The sequence below is a fragment of the Pteropus medius genome, unplaced genomic scaffold (genome assembly GCF_902729225.1).
Source record: "Pteropus medius unplaced genomic scaffold, Ma_sr-lr_union100, whole genome shotgun sequence".
Taxonomy (NCBI): Eukaryota; Metazoa; Chordata; class Mammalia; order Chiroptera; family Pteropodidae; genus Pteropus; species Pteropus medius.
In genome coordinates this window covers 975,229-991,837 of record NW_024347793.1, presented here as the reverse complement: position 1 = coordinate 991,837, position 16,609 = coordinate 975,229, and the positions used below count along the sequence as shown (strand labels likewise).

The window sequence follows — 16,609 nt, the reverse complement described above, 5'->3', positions numbered from 1 at the left end:
TGAGCAAAATGCCAAAGAAAAACTCTAGGTGCAGCTGGATCAAAGGGAAAAATTCTCCAGGCCCCTGGGAGCCTCAATCAGGCTTCTGAAAGGTCAGGGAAGGGGTGGAGCTTGAGACAAGCTCCCAGGCGCCCAGGCTCTCCCAGCAGCACCCTCTCCGCCGACCCTGCACAGAAGCACCCGCTCATCACACCCAGGACCGTCCGCGAGCACATGGGGGCTCCGCGCCCTTTATGTGAGCACAATCAGACCCTCTCCCCTTTCCCCCACTCAGAGACGCTGACACCAGAGGGTGGGAAGACTGTGTGCCAGGCAAGTCGAAGCGTGAGGACTAGAGGGGCTGGGAAGCTGAAGACAGAACTCAGGGCACCTGCACCGCTGTCCTCAAGGGATGCTGTAGTCTGCGGCCTGAAGGCCAAGGTCACGGCCCTGAGCACCACTCCCCCCACCAGCCCAGGTGAGCATCCTGCACCAGGACACACTCCCTCTGAAGGGACCAGGCGTCTCCACATCCTCCAAAAGCAGGTGGAACGAGAGTGAGTTTGGGGGGTGGGGGGTGGGCCGACTCTCCCAGGCCCGTGTGGATGCTCCTTCAGACAAAACACACCTGCTCTGGCCTCAGTCGCCTGGGGAAGGGCTTTCTCTCACTTGTAGCACTTAAAACAGAGAACGAGAAAACCTCAACTGGACAGCCCAGCCTGCACTCCAGCTGTCACAAGAGGCTCCGGTGCCTCACGTGCGACTGCTGGCTGCTCATTCAAGCTGCCCACCACGGTGGGAGCCGTCAGCCTCTGCGCTCCGCAGTGGTCCTCAGCCCCTGCATCCCGGCCTGCCGATCACACCGGCCTCACGCTCCCCCAAGCCTGCACTGTGGGTCGGGTCAGAGGGAACCCTGAAGCCTCAGCCAGCTCTCACCCAGTGAGCAGGCACACAGGACGCGCCACAGGCACCTTGCCCCACCCTGGGGGCAGGCCCGAACTACAGAGACCGGCAGTGTGTGCCAGGGCACCCTGCTCAGGTGGCAGGCGCTCTGCTTTCTTCTTCAGGGTACACATACACCCCAGATGGTCCGGAAGTGGCCGGGAGACGAGGGCCGACCAGAGCCCAGTGCTCTCCGATTCCAGCCTGCAACTCTTTCCTGGGGACACGTGGGAGCAGCAGGGAGGACAGGAGGTAGTGGGTGATCATGTGACGATGCTGTCAGAACACTGTGTAGCACTACGAGATGCAGTGTGAAACAACACGGGGTGGGTGTGTCCCACACGGAGCCGACATCTCCGATAATGGGCCCGCGAGCTGACGAGGCCGAACCAGGAAGGGGCCGAATCAGGCAGCAGAAGGCCGAGGGACAGGCTGTGGAGATGTCATCTGGGGCTAAACCACCACCGCCCATGGGCCCCAGGGCAGGCGCCTGGCCTGGGATGGCAGGTTCTGCGGGCACGGTCTCTAGACACCGAGCCCCCGGGCTGCCCCACTACCTGGTCGCTGCCCCGCAAGGCCAGCCCTGCCCTGTCCTGACACCCAGGTCCGTCCACCCTCCTGGCCTTGCTAACCGGCTGGGCGTGGGAAGGCTGGTCAGGGGGCGAGTTCAAGTGCCGGTTCTATTTTAAATCCCCATCTCAAAAGGGATTTTGAAGCATTCAAATGCTGCAGATATTCTTAGCCTCGCTGCCTGAAAGCACCACATAATGCTGGCCTTTCGAAGCAAATTCCATGCTTTTATCGACACCAGGCTGTTCGCGTCACTTTGACACACAAATCACACTACCAAAGTAGCAACAGACCCAGAAAGGCTTCATAAAACGCTGTAAACCTGAGGACGTCGACACTTTAAAAAAAGTGCTACCGAAATACTCCGAAACGGCTGCAATTAAGCCACCGCAGACGCAAGAAGAGCAGTATAATTAGGGAAACAGACGTGTGAGCACCATCTGCCGGAGACCGTCCCCCTACCAGGGCCCAAGGGAAGGGTGGGAACAGGGCACCACCCTCCCAGGGGGCTGCCGATAGACACCCTGAGCCCCTGGCCCAGGGACGACAGGGCACCTCGCCTGCCCCAGGCTGGTGTCCACGTCGGCCCACGACGGAGCTCAGTCAGCACCAGCGCCCAGGGATGGCGCCGGCTTCACACAACAGGAACCCCAGCACACTGCGGCTGAGAGGCTGAGGGGTCACTGCATCCCAGCACCCAGGTCTCCTGACAGTCACCAAGCCCTTTCTGTGCTGGGGACACGTGGGGCCCGTGGCCTGGCGGGGAGACATTAACGCCAACATCCCTAGCCCGGTCCTGGGGAGACGGCAGGAAGGGTGCCCAGCACCACGTCCGGGCTGAGCTGGCTGGGCAGGGAGCAGGGAGCCGGGAGGCAGGGGCTCTGCAGCTAGACCCCTACGCAGCCGCCCTCTGCAAAGCCCCTTTCCACGTGCAGTCCCACCCCCCTCAGGACCAGAAACCAAAACCAAGGTCAAGAAGCCTTCCAGAGCATTCTCTCTCTGAGAGAATGTGCCACTGTGCCCAGCGCTGGCCCTGCTAACTGCCTCCCCGGCGCTCTCGGGAGTCGGGCTGCAGGGAAGGGTAGAGGTGGCACCCCAGGGACACCCCAAGGACTCTTAAGGGTGCCGCATGGGACGACAGAGGGGCTGGCCCCAGGGACGGCAGCCTGCAGAGCACTGCGTGCTGGCGACAGGAGGCACAGAGCCAGGCACTGGTCCTGGCCTGTCGCGCGGGGACGGGGCTGCCGCCCCTCACGTCCCCAGGGTGCCCTCCCATGTATGGCTCTCAGGGACCTTGCACTGCATGGTCTCATGCCTCCACTCCCTCAAGGTCAGTCCACTGCCTTCCCGGCACCCTCGCCCCAGCCGCACCCCTGACTGGCTGGCCTCCCCGCCCCGCTCCCCAAGTTGCTTTTCGCACCAGCCTCCCCGAAACCAGGGCTCGCCCCCGGCACGCGTACCGCCTGCTGCAGGGCCACGTCTGAGAGCTCGGCCGGCCCTCGGCCAGCGCGTGCAGGCACTCAGTGCTGGCTTCTTTCTTTCTCTTTCTTATTTTTTAAAGGAAAAGGTGGGCTTTCTTCCCTTAAGGTCCCCCTGGCTGGCAGACCCCAACCAAAACCAGGGCACCCCCGCTGGGCTGGGTGGAGGAGCAGCGGCATCTCCACCGCCTGCCTGCCCTGCGGGGTCCTTGGTCTCGTCCTGCGGCAGCTCCCCAGGGCCTCCGGGATGATCACTGCCGGGTGGGCGTGGAGTCTAAGGAGCGTGAAAGCCTGGGAAAAGTCCACGCGAGCGGGCAGCGAAGCCCGCAGGGAAGGACAGGGCGCCATCTAGCCGCCCCCGGGGGAGCTGCACCCAGCCGGACAGGGACGAGGAAGGCAGAGAGCAGAGGGCAACCACTCAGAGACCGGCCACACCACCAGCCACTGCCACGAAGCACGGTCCAGGCCAGTGAGCAGGGCCCCGCAGTGGACACACACAAGCTCACATATACACAAATACACACTCATGCATGTACACCCGCTAGTGTGTGCTCACACGCACTAACAGACACTCCCACACACACTCAAATTACACTCACATGCTCACACACTATTACACACACACATGCTCACTCCCATACACACTCACACACACTCAAAATCACTCTCACACTCACTTGCACACACACAGCCCAGCCTGTGGATGTGCACGGGGAGCAGAGGGCTGCCAGCCGCATGGTCCCACCCTCTCGCCCGCAGCAGTGGACTCGGGACAGCCCCCTCTCCGCCAGGCCTGGACTGGAACCTCCGCAAGTCACAGCCCAGCCTCACCATGGAAAGAGGAGAGGGGACGAGGTGGCTGCACTGCCACCGAGACCTCCTGGGCAGCATGGGATGGCGCTGCTGCCCAGGAAACAGCTCACCCGGGTGCTCAGGACCACGCTCACGGGACCGAGATTCAGGGCATCACCAGCTCTTTGATCTCTCTCCCGATTTATCCCGAGGGAAAACATCTCCCAGCCCGGAGGTGTCGGCGATCAAGGGCTAATACAAAGACGCAGAATGCCACCAAGGAGAGAAGTGACTGAAAACAAGAAGCTCACAGAACTGCAACAGGATTGCAGCAAAGGACAATGCGGCTCAGCTCAAAGACCAGAGGCCTGGAGCCGGCAGGAAAACGGCCCCAAGGACGTCCCCGTCCAAGCCCTGGAACCTGTGAACACAACACCTCACGCGGCAGAGACTCTGCAGGTAAGATTCAGCCAAGGCCCCTGAGACGGGGACGACCCTGGATTCCCGAGGGGCCCAGTGTCCTCACAGGGTCCTCGTAAGAGGGAGGTGTAAGCGTCAGTCAGAGACATGGACGAGGCCGCCTGCCGGCTGTGACGAGGGGGCAGGGGCCACGCGCCAGGGACATGGGAAAGGACGGGAGACGGCTCTCCCGGGAGCCTCGGGATGGCCCAGCCCCACTGGGTGCAGCCCCGTGAACACGGGTCAGGCTTCTGACCTCCAGACGTGAAAAAATAAATGCACAAGTTAGGCCACTAGGCCTGTGACCATTTGCTGCAGCGGGCATCGGACACACACGAACGCCCTGCCCCGGCCCCCAACACTCTCCCCCTTCCGGCCTGTCTGCATGGGAACCGCTCTGTCCACATCAGAGGTGAGGACAGCAGGGTCGCACGGCCGAGAGCAGGACACGGAGCCTCGCCTCAGCCTCCTCCTGGCTCCGGGGCTTCCGCTTAGAGCAGCTGCTCCCGCCCCCTCAGCAAAGGCCTCCAGGAGGCCCCAGGGACTTAAAGGGGGCACGGTGGTCCCTCCGTGCCTGAGGGAGTCAGCTCAGCTAGAACACCAAGGTAGGGGCTCCTGGGTCAGAGTCTGCCCGGGTGCCCGGCTGTGCTGTGTCCCCTTGCCCCTCACTGCCCCGAGTTGGCTCGGCTGAGGACCTGAGCACCACAGTCTCCTACCGGGCCCCGTCTCCTGCCCTCCTCCCCCTCTGCGCTGTTATGATTACTGCAACAGCAGAACTTTCTAAGACAACTGAGGAGAGGCCGGCGGATGAGAGGCCCTGGCTCAGAAGTCTCTGTGGGCAGCAGTAAGTGGGGGCAGCTGCCGCCAGGCCCGCCAGCGGCCAGGTGCGCGAGGCGCTCAGCTCAGACTCCGGAACACGGGACGCACGGATCACCCCACCTGGCGGGCAGGGCCCAGCACTCGAGGGCTGGCCTTTGGGCCAGCTGGCCCATCCCGGCTCCTCACCCGCAAACCAGCAGGGGACCCCCAGGCAGCAGGAGCCTACTGTTAATCCCCCCCAACCCAGAGGCCAAACGGGAGGCAAGGGGAGCCTCAGTGCCCAGGATCACCCTGTCCCCAGGCCTGAGTTCTCAAGAGCTCCCAGTGCCACAGCCAGGGAGGTGCTGAGGGGGCCCGCGCCAACCGCTGCTCGCTGTGGGCGCCCAAACCACATGCTCCGGGAGTCGGGAAGCCCACTTCCGGGGGCACGCATCCCTCATCCCTGGTGGGGGCAGTGCCAGCAGACCTCGAGCTGCCAGAGCCCTGACTGCGGCCCACGCTGCCATTCGGGAGGCACCCCCGCTCCGCCTGCCCCCAGAGGAGCCACCCCACTGTCCTGCCCAGGGCCCGCCTCGTCCTGAAGCAGCGGGGCTGCTGGGCGCTCACCATGACTTGGGCTCCCCGAAGTGCAGGTAGTTGATGCTGTACAGGTCCATGTCCTCCGTGTGCCAGGCGAAGGTGGTCTTCCACATGCCAAAGTACAGATAGGGGGTGTTGACGCCCTCGATGATGGTGCCACATTCACGCTCCACCATGTCCAGGATGGTCCGCAGGTTCCCGATGTTCCACTGGGCCACGTCCTGCGGGGCAGCAGGCGCATGGTCAGCAGGCTGCTATCCCCAGAACACCGGGCCCCACCCCCCTGCACGGCCAGGAAGACAGGGAGCGCTGTCCCCTCTGAGCCTTGGGCTGGGACGTGACCCCCGAGGGACCCAGAGCCAGCCATCAGCCCCGAACCTGCCCTCTGCAGAGCCTCACCCACCCCATACCAGGGACCCGGCCCGGGCTGCTCATACCCATGGATGCCCACAGCCTCCCCGCACCAGGCCGCCGGCCGGGGCTTTCTCTGGATTCCCCACTGAGCTGTGCACGGACCGCGGGCAGTGGGAACCGAGGTTTGGTTGGGGATAATTAACGTGCCTCAGGGTCAGCGACAAGGGAAGAGCGGCGCGTGAGGCCAGCCCTTCCGGCACCTTCCCACAAAGCAGACAGAGACGGTTCTCAGAACACAGCAAGCAAGGCTGGACTCCTCACCTACCTTGTCACAAGAGCTCACGAAACCCATTTTAATCACCCTGCAGTCCCCGGAGGACCCTCCGAGCCTGCCGAGATGCAGGGGCACGTCCGGGTTCCCTTCCGCCCCATCTCACCCCGTCCCCCACTCCTGTTCACATCACATGCCCCTGACATGGCACGACCAGTGACTTTCCTTCAAGGCAGGCCCTGGCAGGAGCCCAGAACACGGGCTGCGAGCAGCCATCAGGCCCCTTGGCCACGTTGCACAGAAGCTGCCCAAGGTCAGGGCACGGCAGAACCAGGCCGTTTCCCTAAACCCCTATCGAATCACCTCACCGTCCCACCCACGCATCTACGATGCGGTGACAGGCAGAGGACCCAGCATCTAGCCTAAGCCGGACAAGAACTCGTCCTGTGAGCAGGACAAGTCGTTTCTTTGCTCTTGGCCTCAGTTTCCCCATTGTAAAAAGAAATTGTTGCACTAGGTCTGGCACAGCAAACTCAGGGCACCGAAGCCCCGAATTCTCTGCCGCAACTGGAGCTGAGCCCACGCTGGGCAGCGGAGACCCTGGCGGGGCCGTCACGACACCCCAAGGGCGGCACCCGAGGGCAAACCCAGACGCTCTCAGGGGACAAGCCTGTAATATTTAAATTCTTATTTGAGAATAACACAGAGACCTCAAAAGAATGAGAAGCCAAGCAACAGACGAGGAGCAAACGTTTGCCAAAGACACGTCTGATAAAGGGCGGTCATCCAAAACGTAGGCAGAACTCTTAAAACCCAACAATAAGGAAACAAACCACCCACTTAAAAATGGGCCGGAGGAGGAGACCCCCTCAAGACGGCGTGGGAGGCGGATGCCGGGCCCGCCTCCTCTCATGACCACACCAAGTTACGACGACACTACACAGCACCCAGCACGCGGCTTCGCCTGAGGTCTGCCTGAACAGAAGCCCTACAACTAGGGACAAAAACAAGGTGGCCTCAAACCAGCGGGAGGGATGGATGTACAAAATGGTCCAGTCTCACAATGGCATGTGGTGACTGAGAATCGGGAGGGCCTCCTTGGCTGCAGAGCCACGTCCCCGACCTGAGGAGCGAGGGGTCCTGGCCCCACGCCGGGCTCCCCAGCCCAGGGTTCATGACCTCTGGCTGCAACGACCCGTGGAGGCTGACGCTGAGTGAGAGGAGGGTGCGGGAGTCGCAGGCGGACCTCATCGAGGGCCCGCCCCCGGCCTCACTGCTGACGGACTCGCTCGCTCTGAGCAACAGGGACACGCAAGGAGACACTGAATTGTCAGGCTTCAGGGTGAGGGCCGGAGGGGTGGCTCTCTCCCAGACGGAAGTGCTGGCAGTATCCACTGTTCTTCAGTTGAGCCTTCCCTGCTCCCTGCGTGCAGACGCAGGCACCGCCATACCTGAGTCGCCATCAACCTGGATGACACAGGTCACTCTACCCGGGGATTCCCTGAGGCCATGCCTCTCCCAGCTTGCGGGCCTGCTCAAGCTGCCTCCAGCAGTTTATTCCATATAAATGGCCTGTCTTGGATCCTGCTGCGGACTTCCCTAGACTCTCTCAAAGGCTCACAAAACCCAAAGCAGCAGCGTCTGGCTTCCACGGGCCCCGTACCTCTCGTTGAGCAGCCCCTAGGCCCGCACTGGCAGCAGCCAGCCTCGGTTCCTGTCTTGGCCCCTTGAGGCACCTCTAAGGGGCCACCCTCTAATCCAGCACGGGTGGATTGCCTGGTGACTCTTACCAGGTGGCCCGAAAAGTGCACAGGCTGTGGCTGAACTTGACCTGCAGCTGGGCCCCACGGGACACTTACTATATAAAGTCACTCTATCAAGACCGAGAGACTCAGGAGCCCTACCTAATACATAGAAACAGACACAGGGAGGCAGCCAAAATGGGGAGACAAAGAAGCATGTCCCACTTGAAGGAACAGAACAAAGCTCCAGAAAAAGAACGCAACAAAATGGAGACAAGCAATCTACCAGATGCAGAGTTCAAAACACGGGTTATAAAGATGCTCAATGAACTTAGGGGAAGAGTAGATGAACTCAGCGAGAACTTTAGCAAAGAGAGAGAAAACATAAAAATGGAGATGGAAAACATGGAAGGGAACCAGTCAGAAATACAGACTACAATATCTGGGAGGAAGAGTGCACCAGAGGGAATCCACAGAGTGGATGAGGCAGGGGATCGAACCACTGACACAGAGGACGGGGTAGCAGAGGACACCCGATCAGAACAGCGACAAGAAAAAAAAACCCAAAAAATGAAGACAGTTTAAGGAGCCTCTGGGACAACATCGAGCGTAACAATAGTCACATCAAAGGGTTACCAGAAGGAGAACAGAGCAAGAAAATGAAAACCTATTTGAAGAAATAATGACTGAAAACTTCCCTAACCTGGTGAAGGAAATGGACATACGAGCCCAGGAAGTGCAGAGTCCCAAACAAGAAGACCCCAAAGAGGCCCACACGAAGACACGTCACAACTAAAATGCCAAAGGTTAAATGTAAAGAGAGAATCTTAAAAGCTTCCAGAGAGAAGCGGTTAGTTACCGACAAGGGAGCACCCATAAGACTGACAAGCTGATTTCTCAACAGAAACTTTGCAGGCCAGAAGGGATTGGCAGGATATATTTAAAATAATAAAAACCCAGAACCTACAACCAAGATTACTCTACTCAGCAAAGCCATCATTTAGAATGGAAGGACAGATAAAGATAAAGAGCTTTGTAAGAAAACGCTAACAGAGTTCATCATCACCCAGCCAGTAATACAGGAAACGCTGGAAGGTCTTCTTTAAGAAGGAAAAAATACGTATCAAAAAATAGGAACAAAGAACAGCAATGACTACATATCTATCGACAAGCACTTCAAATGAAAAAGAACTAAGTGCTCCAACCAAAAGATGGGGTGGCTGAATGGGTAAGAAAACAAGACCCCTACAGATGCTGCCTACAACAGACTCACTTCAGATTAAAAGACACACACACAGACGGAAAATAAAAAGATGGAAAAAGATATGTCACGACGGACCTAGCGGGTACCGGCGCCGAGTGGAGTCGGTCAGACAGAGAAAGAGAAATGCCATGATTTCGTGCACACGTGGACACTAAAGACCAAAACAACAACAACAAAAAACAGAAAAAAATTCATAGATACAAAGAACATTTGGAGGGTTACCAGAAGAGAGGGGGATTGGGGGGGACTGGTGAGAAACGGGAAAGGAATTAAAAAGTACAAATTGGTAGTTACCAAACAGTCATGGAAACAGAAAGTCGAACGTAACGAATATAGCCAATGATATCGTAATAACTAAGTACAGTGTCAGAGGAGCACTAGGTTTACTGGGGTGATCACTCTGCGAGTTATATACATGTCCGATCACTGTTGTGCACCTGAAACCAATGTAACATTATGTGCCAACTATAACTGAAAGATAAAAAAAATCATTAAAAAAAAGGACCAAAGACCTGAACAGACACCTCACCAAGGAAGACACACTGATGACAAATAAGTACATGAAGAGATGCTCCACGTCACACATCATCAGAGAAATGCATATGAAAACCACGAGATACCACCACACTCCTATCAGCATGGCCGAAATCCAAAACACCAACACTACCAAATGCTGGCGACAACGTGGAGCAACTGAACTGTCACTCACTGCTGGTGAAAATGCAAATCTGTCCAGCCACTCCGAGTAAACTGAAATGGCGGCCAGCGATTCATGTGGAGACCCAGGCGGCAGTCCCATCTTCCCGACACCTTTTGGGAAACACAGCCCCCCGCCTGCTCTAACGGACACCTCTCCGGGCACCCAGGAGGCCCCCACCCTTCCTAGGAGGAGCGCTCATCCCACCCACGCCAGCCCCAACCTGGACCAGGATTCAGGCAGCACCTGCCAACTGCTCCCACAGGGAGCACAGGCTGAGTGGATGGAAGGGAGGACTTCAGAGTGATGACGTGGGGTGGGAGGCACAGATAGGGACAGAGAGGGCCACCCCGGGGAGTGCAGCGGGCCCGACCTGAGCCCAGGGTAGCTGGGCTAAACAGCCCCAGGAGAGAGCTAGGCTCAGTAACTCCGAAATTAACCCCCGGAGATCCATCCAGCGTTATCTGAGGTCCTAAAAATATTAATAAGCTGTCCCCTAAAAAACAGGAGACCCATCTGAACTTTCCTCTGCTTACCATCAGCACCTGTCCCAGCCTCTGCGTCCCCACCACCTGCATCCTTGGACAGGCCAAGGCCAGGCCCCCTCCATTGCCTTGGTGTCCCCAGGCCTCCAGCCCAGCACAGGGACCAGACGTAGGTGAGCCCAGTGGCAGCCTGGGTGGCTGAGAACTCAAAGCTCTGAGGTTCTGAGGGTGGCATTTCTATAACTTGGTAGGAAAGATTTTCCAAGTCAGAAAACACATGGGATCCCTTCTTCATTCATTCTAAGACTTGGCAGTAGTTGTGACTGGGACCCAGACAGAAAGCCTAGCTAAACCTCTGCAAAATTTCAACTTCCCTTTTTAAGATACAATCCCATTCACACTCCTTCCCCTCTGCCATTTACCAGAAAACTGGGGCCCTCGTTTTCCCCAGAACCCTTCAGCCTCCATGCCGAGGGGCCCCCAGTACTTACATCGTCGTACAAGGAGCCGCTGATGTCAGCCCCGTAGATGGGCGAGACAAAGGTGAGGTTCTTCCAGTACTTGCGTTCCAGGTCGTCGAAGTCCTGGTGCCGCGGCGTGCAGTACCTGTGAGCAAACAGCACGGGGAACATGGGCCAGGGGCTCAGAGCGTGCGCCTGATGCTCCCCGCTCCTCGCTGAGCCAGCCCAGGGCGCCTGCTGGGTACACCCGAGGGAGGGGCTCTGCTCAGACCACCTGCTGTCCCCACCGCAGGGTGCAGCCCCCCGAGGACGAGGACACGACTGTACTTGACTGCTGCAGGGAGAGCTCTCCCTCCAGATGCTGAGCGCGCACCAGACAGGCAAGCGGCCCTGCCTGGAACAACGCTCTCGCCCCATCGCATCGGCCACTGGGCCTGGGGCACCCAAGTCACTGTGCACACCAGGGACAGCTGGAGCAGGTGGAGGGGCACGGGCTCTGACGGCTCTCGTCATCCCGCTGCTCGGCAAATACCACAGCACCGATGACAGGCCAGGACCTGTCCTAGGTGCTGGGGACAGCGTGTGAGTGAGCGGACAATGCTCTGCCCTCACGGGACACTTATGTTTGAGAGCAAACGCACTGCCAGAAACGCACGATCTCAGAGAGCGAGGGGGGCTGCGAGTAACCAAGCACAGGGAGGAAAAATTGCGGTGGTGTGTTGGGGAGTGCACCCTGTGCGCACCAGTGACCACGAATACGCCACAAACGCGCCTGTGAGCACGCGGCAGTGCGTGTGTGTGCCTGCGCCCTGAATGCACACGATGCACCTGTGAGCACGCGGGCATGTGCATGACAGTGCCCACGCGTGTATCGTGTTGAACGAGGAAGCACACGAGAGGTGTGTATGACAGCTCCTCTATGAGGAGGCACCATGAGAGCCGAGACATCATGGGAGGGTGTAGAGTACACACTCCAGAGGCAGGCGACAAGTGTGAGCCCCCAGGGCACAGTCCTCAGCAGTGAGTGCTGAAGGCAGCGTGAGATGGACAGCGTGGCCCCAGGAAGGGTGCGGGTCCAGATCTCGCCCTCTCTGAACCGGATGTCTCTGAGTGCGGGTTGCCGAGACCCCCGGGGCACCCAGGGTGGGCCGTGCATGCTGCGTGGGGCTGCGTGTGCTCTGGTGGACTGGGCTTCGCTTCAGGAGGTGCAGCGGCCTTCAAGGTGTGGCTCCGCCTCAGAGCCGGGGTTTTGGGGGGCCCACCCCACACCCACTCGCGTGCTGGCCACATACTTCTCGCTGTTGGCCAGGCGGCGATACTCCCCGACCGTCATGGCCTTCTTCTGGATGTTGTACTGCGTGAACAGGCCCGACTGGCCCGTCACCACCTGCTGGATGGGGGCCGGGATGACCACATCGTCTATGTCGTCGTACGTCTGCCGTGGCTTCCACTCCTTTGGGGGGATGATCTGTGAGACCGGAGGGGAGTCAGTGGTGCCTCCAGGCAGAGGACATGCTAACTCCTCCTGCGAGACTAGCAGCCGCCACCTGGAGAGCGCACTAGGGCCTGACCCACGGGGGCACCAGGAACCATCTGTACCTCTGCCAACCCCAGGAGACCCGGCACCAGAGGCCTAGGCCCCACCCACCAGGGCAGAGCAGGGCCGGCCTCCCTCCCGCGCTGCCTCGGAGTTCCCTTACAGCCAAACGTGTTCGCTCTGACGCCGGCGCGCGGGGCCGCTGCGCCCTCTAGCTGCAGAAAGGAGCACTGCACGCCTGACGCTGGGCACGGGCTTCCCCAGCAGCACTGGGGAGCAATCACGGCTCTAGGAGCTGGGGCCACGCCAGAAACCCGGGGGTCGTGGATGGACGAGGGCCGGTGATAAATACTGGTGAGGCCAAGGGGACTCTGTGGGAAGGTGAGCAGCTGTGAAGTGCTAACAACACAAGACGAAGAAGGGTTGAGTGAGGCAGCTAGAGGCAGACGCCGAGCGGAGGTGGCGACTCCACGGGGGCGGGGGGGGGGACCTGAGGCCACCTTTGAGAAAAGGGCACTATCCCACTGCAGCAGAGCCAGCAGGTGCCACCACAAGCTGACCCTGAGCAGGTGGCAGCTCTCCTGCCCCCCTTCTCTTCTCCACAAAGGGACACCGAGGGCCAGCGGGAAGAGCCTGGAGCCAGGGGCACTGGGTCTGGGCGCAGCCTGAGTGGACACTGTGCCAGACTTCGTGGGCTCAGTGACCTACTCCCGGTCCCTTCACCTCCAGGCTGGGGGGACCTCTGGGCTGGGCCGTGGGCCTCTGGGCACCAGGCAGGCACACAGGGCCGACTGGGGCTGGTCTCTCCCAGTCCTGGGCGGGTGGCCATGAGCCTCAAGTCTCCTTCCAGGGCACCCGGCGGGCCATCCAGCAGCTCTGGGAAAAGGAGCTAATCCCGCTGTTCTCAGGGCATCGGCCATGAACTCTGGGAGGCTGAGACCTCGCTCTACCCGGGCCGATGAGAGAAGAGCATTGCTGACGCCCGAGCTTGCCGACGGCTTCCGGAAGGGCGGGAACCATGCACCAGCCCCGAGGAATCCGCCACGGCATCTATCGCATGGGTGGAAGAAAACATTCTCTCAGCAACAGAAACACCCATTCTCTGGCAAGGTGCCTCCCCATAAGCACATGCTCGTTTGTTTACAAAACAGAAATAAGAGGAAGTCCCGGGTGTTACCCAAGAAGATCCTGCCCTTGAGAGGACACCAGGCAATATATGAGGACATCTGTGGTTGTCACTACCGGGGGAAATTCCTGGCATCAAGTAGGTGAGGCCCAGAATGCTGCGCAGCCCCCCACTGAGCCCAGGACGGGCCCCCACAGAAAGTGGCCCAGCCCGATGTCAGCAGTGCCAAAGCTGGGACCCTAATTTAAATGGGTCCTGGAAGACACAACTGTCCAGTGGAGGCTCTTTCTAGGGACAGCTCCTCTCCTACTGGGTCAACTGCAGCCATGACACAATAGGCACCTGAGGTGCCTGGGTCCAGCATGAGGCCACATGACAACAGGTGCTAGGGTCAGATTTCAAGGGAGAAATTTGAAAAGTCGGGTGACAAACTACAACATTCAAGGCTGGAAACACAAACAAACAAATGACAGGGCTGTGCCTCCAGGACCCGAGACGCCCTTCGGTGACGAAGGACTTGTGCGCCCGAGCCACTTTGTAACCATGTGGGTGACTCTCCTCCTGCGAGTGCCATGACCTGGACGGGCTCCGGGCCACCCCGAGCTGCTGGCCCAGGCAAACCCACTTTAGCTCTACTAGAGGACATCTGTCCCCAATCCCAGACTGGGGCAAAATGAACAAACTGTGGCACTCCCAAATGCCCCCCCCAAACGAGAGCCTGAGGCTACTTTGCTCGTTTACGCTGTCCCCAACGCACAGGTGTGTGAGGACATCTGAAAACCAGGGGGCCTTCGGACACATGTGCATTGCCTGGTTTGCACATGTGTGAACCATACTAAGCAGGTTCTGAAAAGCCTGTGTGAAAGGGCCGCTTCCAGCTGGTCAGGAACTGGAAGCTTCCAGAAAAATCCCTTAGTGACGTATTGTGAACTAACACCCTCAAGCCTCTGAGAGATGGGACTTGAATGGAGAATCTCCAGGCAAAGGACCTCTGAAGGACGTCACCTGAAGACCGGGGAGCACCCTAACCGCCTCACCAGGTGCCTGGAGGGCATGGGACGGCCCTGGACTGACGCTTGTTCGAAGCCCCTGGAGGGCTAGGTCAGCCTAGGACAGGAGGAATGGAAAGGCCACACCCCCCAAGTGAAGAAGGTGACACCGGGCAGCTGGCCCCGTGGGAGTCGAATGGCAAAGCTAGGAAGTCTGGGCAGCTGGGGCAGAAGATGTGGGAGTCCCTGAGATAGAGCAGGAGGGGCCGGCCTTTGCCCCTCAAAACCGCCTCTGCAGGGGGCAGGCCTGGCAGCTAAGAGCGGCCGGGGTGCTGCTTTGCTGTAGGACTGTCCTCGGGGATGCCCTTGAACACCAAGCGCCTTGACCCTTCCCACAGGGCTGCACCCTGGTTCACACATGCCCCTCCCAGGCACCCTCAAAGCAGCCTGGCGAGGCTCCCGACCCCGGTCTGCAGAGGCAAGAACGGCCGGGCACGGCCTCCAGAACACGTGCAGAGCAGCTGGGGGACAGAGGACGCAGTTGCAGCCGCTCTGAGCTGCGACTCTGGCTCCACCTGGGCCGGCCGAGCCCTTGCCCCGACCTGGCACCACTGGGCCCCACAGGGCTTTTGAGAGTGGGGGCCAAACACGGCTTTTACAAGAGAAGGAACCCTGCCACCGCACGCACGAGCACAATCAAAGGGCAGTCTGGCTGACGAGGCCGGGGGAGGAGTATGCCACGTCTCCAGAGCTGGCTCAGGCCAGCGGGACACCCTGTCCCTTCACTAAAGGGGCTGGCAACCTCGAGAGCCAAGGGCCCCAGTTGAGAGAAGTGGGAGGTGGCCAGGGCCACAGCACCTGCGTCCCTGGACCCACGTGTCCCCACAGAGTGGCGGGGAGGCTGCTGGGAGACTAGACACTGCGCACCGTCCGTGTGAGATGGGAGAAGGCCTGACTCTAATCACCAGGCTCCCTCGGCTGCACACTGCGCATCGGGGAGCAGGGCCCCGCCCTCATCGCACAAACCCCCGCGCCTGCCCCGCCACTGTCGCCCCCTCAGCTGGTGTCGCAGGTTCCCGCGCCCGAGGCACCTGTCAGATAAAGCAGCGAGTACAGCGCCACTTGAGAGAGAAAAGGAACCCACAACGCTAAAGGCCGGAGGAAAAGCTGCCTGAAAACGTGTGCCTCACGAACTTTCCAGCCCAGTTTCCCATCCTTCCAAACGGATCAGCGAAAAATGGGTCTACTGGAACCAGAAGCCTGAAGCAGACACAGGGCCTCAAAGGAGAAGCACCGGCTCGGCGAAGGCGATGAAGGGAAGGGCGTGGGTCACATGGACACGAGGGTGACAGACATGACCGAGGTGAAAGGATGGCAGAGAAGCGACGGGGTGTGGGGGGGGAGCGTTTAAAGCTGCTTCCGACGGAATCGCCCGCGATTCTGACTCGCTACGCGTCTCCTGACATAAGGCATGACGTGGATCCAAAGGCGGACGGGCTGGCTGCGTCCTGGCGAGAGTCACTGACAGGAACTAGGTCAGTGACAGGAGAAGGAGAACAGGCATCACCCCACCCCCACCCACCCCAGAGCCCCTCGGAACTCGGAACTCAAGTCTCCCGCCACTGTGCCTGCGAGGGGCGGGGCGGCGGGAAAGCGTCACCTGACAACGAATGGGTCGGTGGGGCAGGAGAGCCTCCTACGCAAGCCTCTGAACCTGCCACGACCCCAGGTGAAAGGTTTCCTGAGCCCTTCCCATCTGAGATGCCAAATTCCAGCCGCGTGAGACACAGGCAGTGACCGCTGAAGCCATTCAGAAGGGAGAACTGAAGCTCAAACGACAGTGGTGGCCACGGTTCCCGAAGCAGATGGAAACGCTCTGCTTTGTCAATATTACCACGTGTACAATGAGCAAAACTCAAGAGAAGGGGAGGGGAAAAGATGTGGCCAGCATATTGCTTTCCTTGTCTCCTGAGGCTGAGGCCGAAGGCACGAATGTAACAGGACAGGAACTGACATGAGTAACAAAACCAGCCCACGCCAGGCGGGCGGCGGGGCAGGGGGTGCC

At 59.7% G+C, this 16,609-nt stretch overlaps 1 protein-coding gene across 4 annotated transcripts in view; it reads right to left on the bottom strand.

Moving 5' to 3' along the window:
* KDM4B (lysine demethylase 4B) overlaps positions 1 to 16,609 on the bottom strand; it is a 100,555-nt gene that overhangs the window by 49,266 nt on the left and 34,680 nt on the right. For all 4 annotated transcript variants that reach the window (XM_039878431.1, XM_039878433.1, XM_039878434.1 and 1 more), the window contains exons 4-6: positions 12,185 to 12,360; positions 10,923 to 11,037; positions 5,646 to 5,839 (exon numbers count right to left, since the gene is read on the bottom strand). In XM_039878431.1, coding sequence (XP_039734365.1) covers positions 5,646 to 5,839; positions 10,923 to 11,037; positions 12,185 to 12,360 — 485 coding nt within the window. The remainder of the gene's footprint in view (positions 1 to 5,645; positions 5,840 to 10,922; positions 11,038 to 12,184; positions 12,361 to 16,609) is intronic.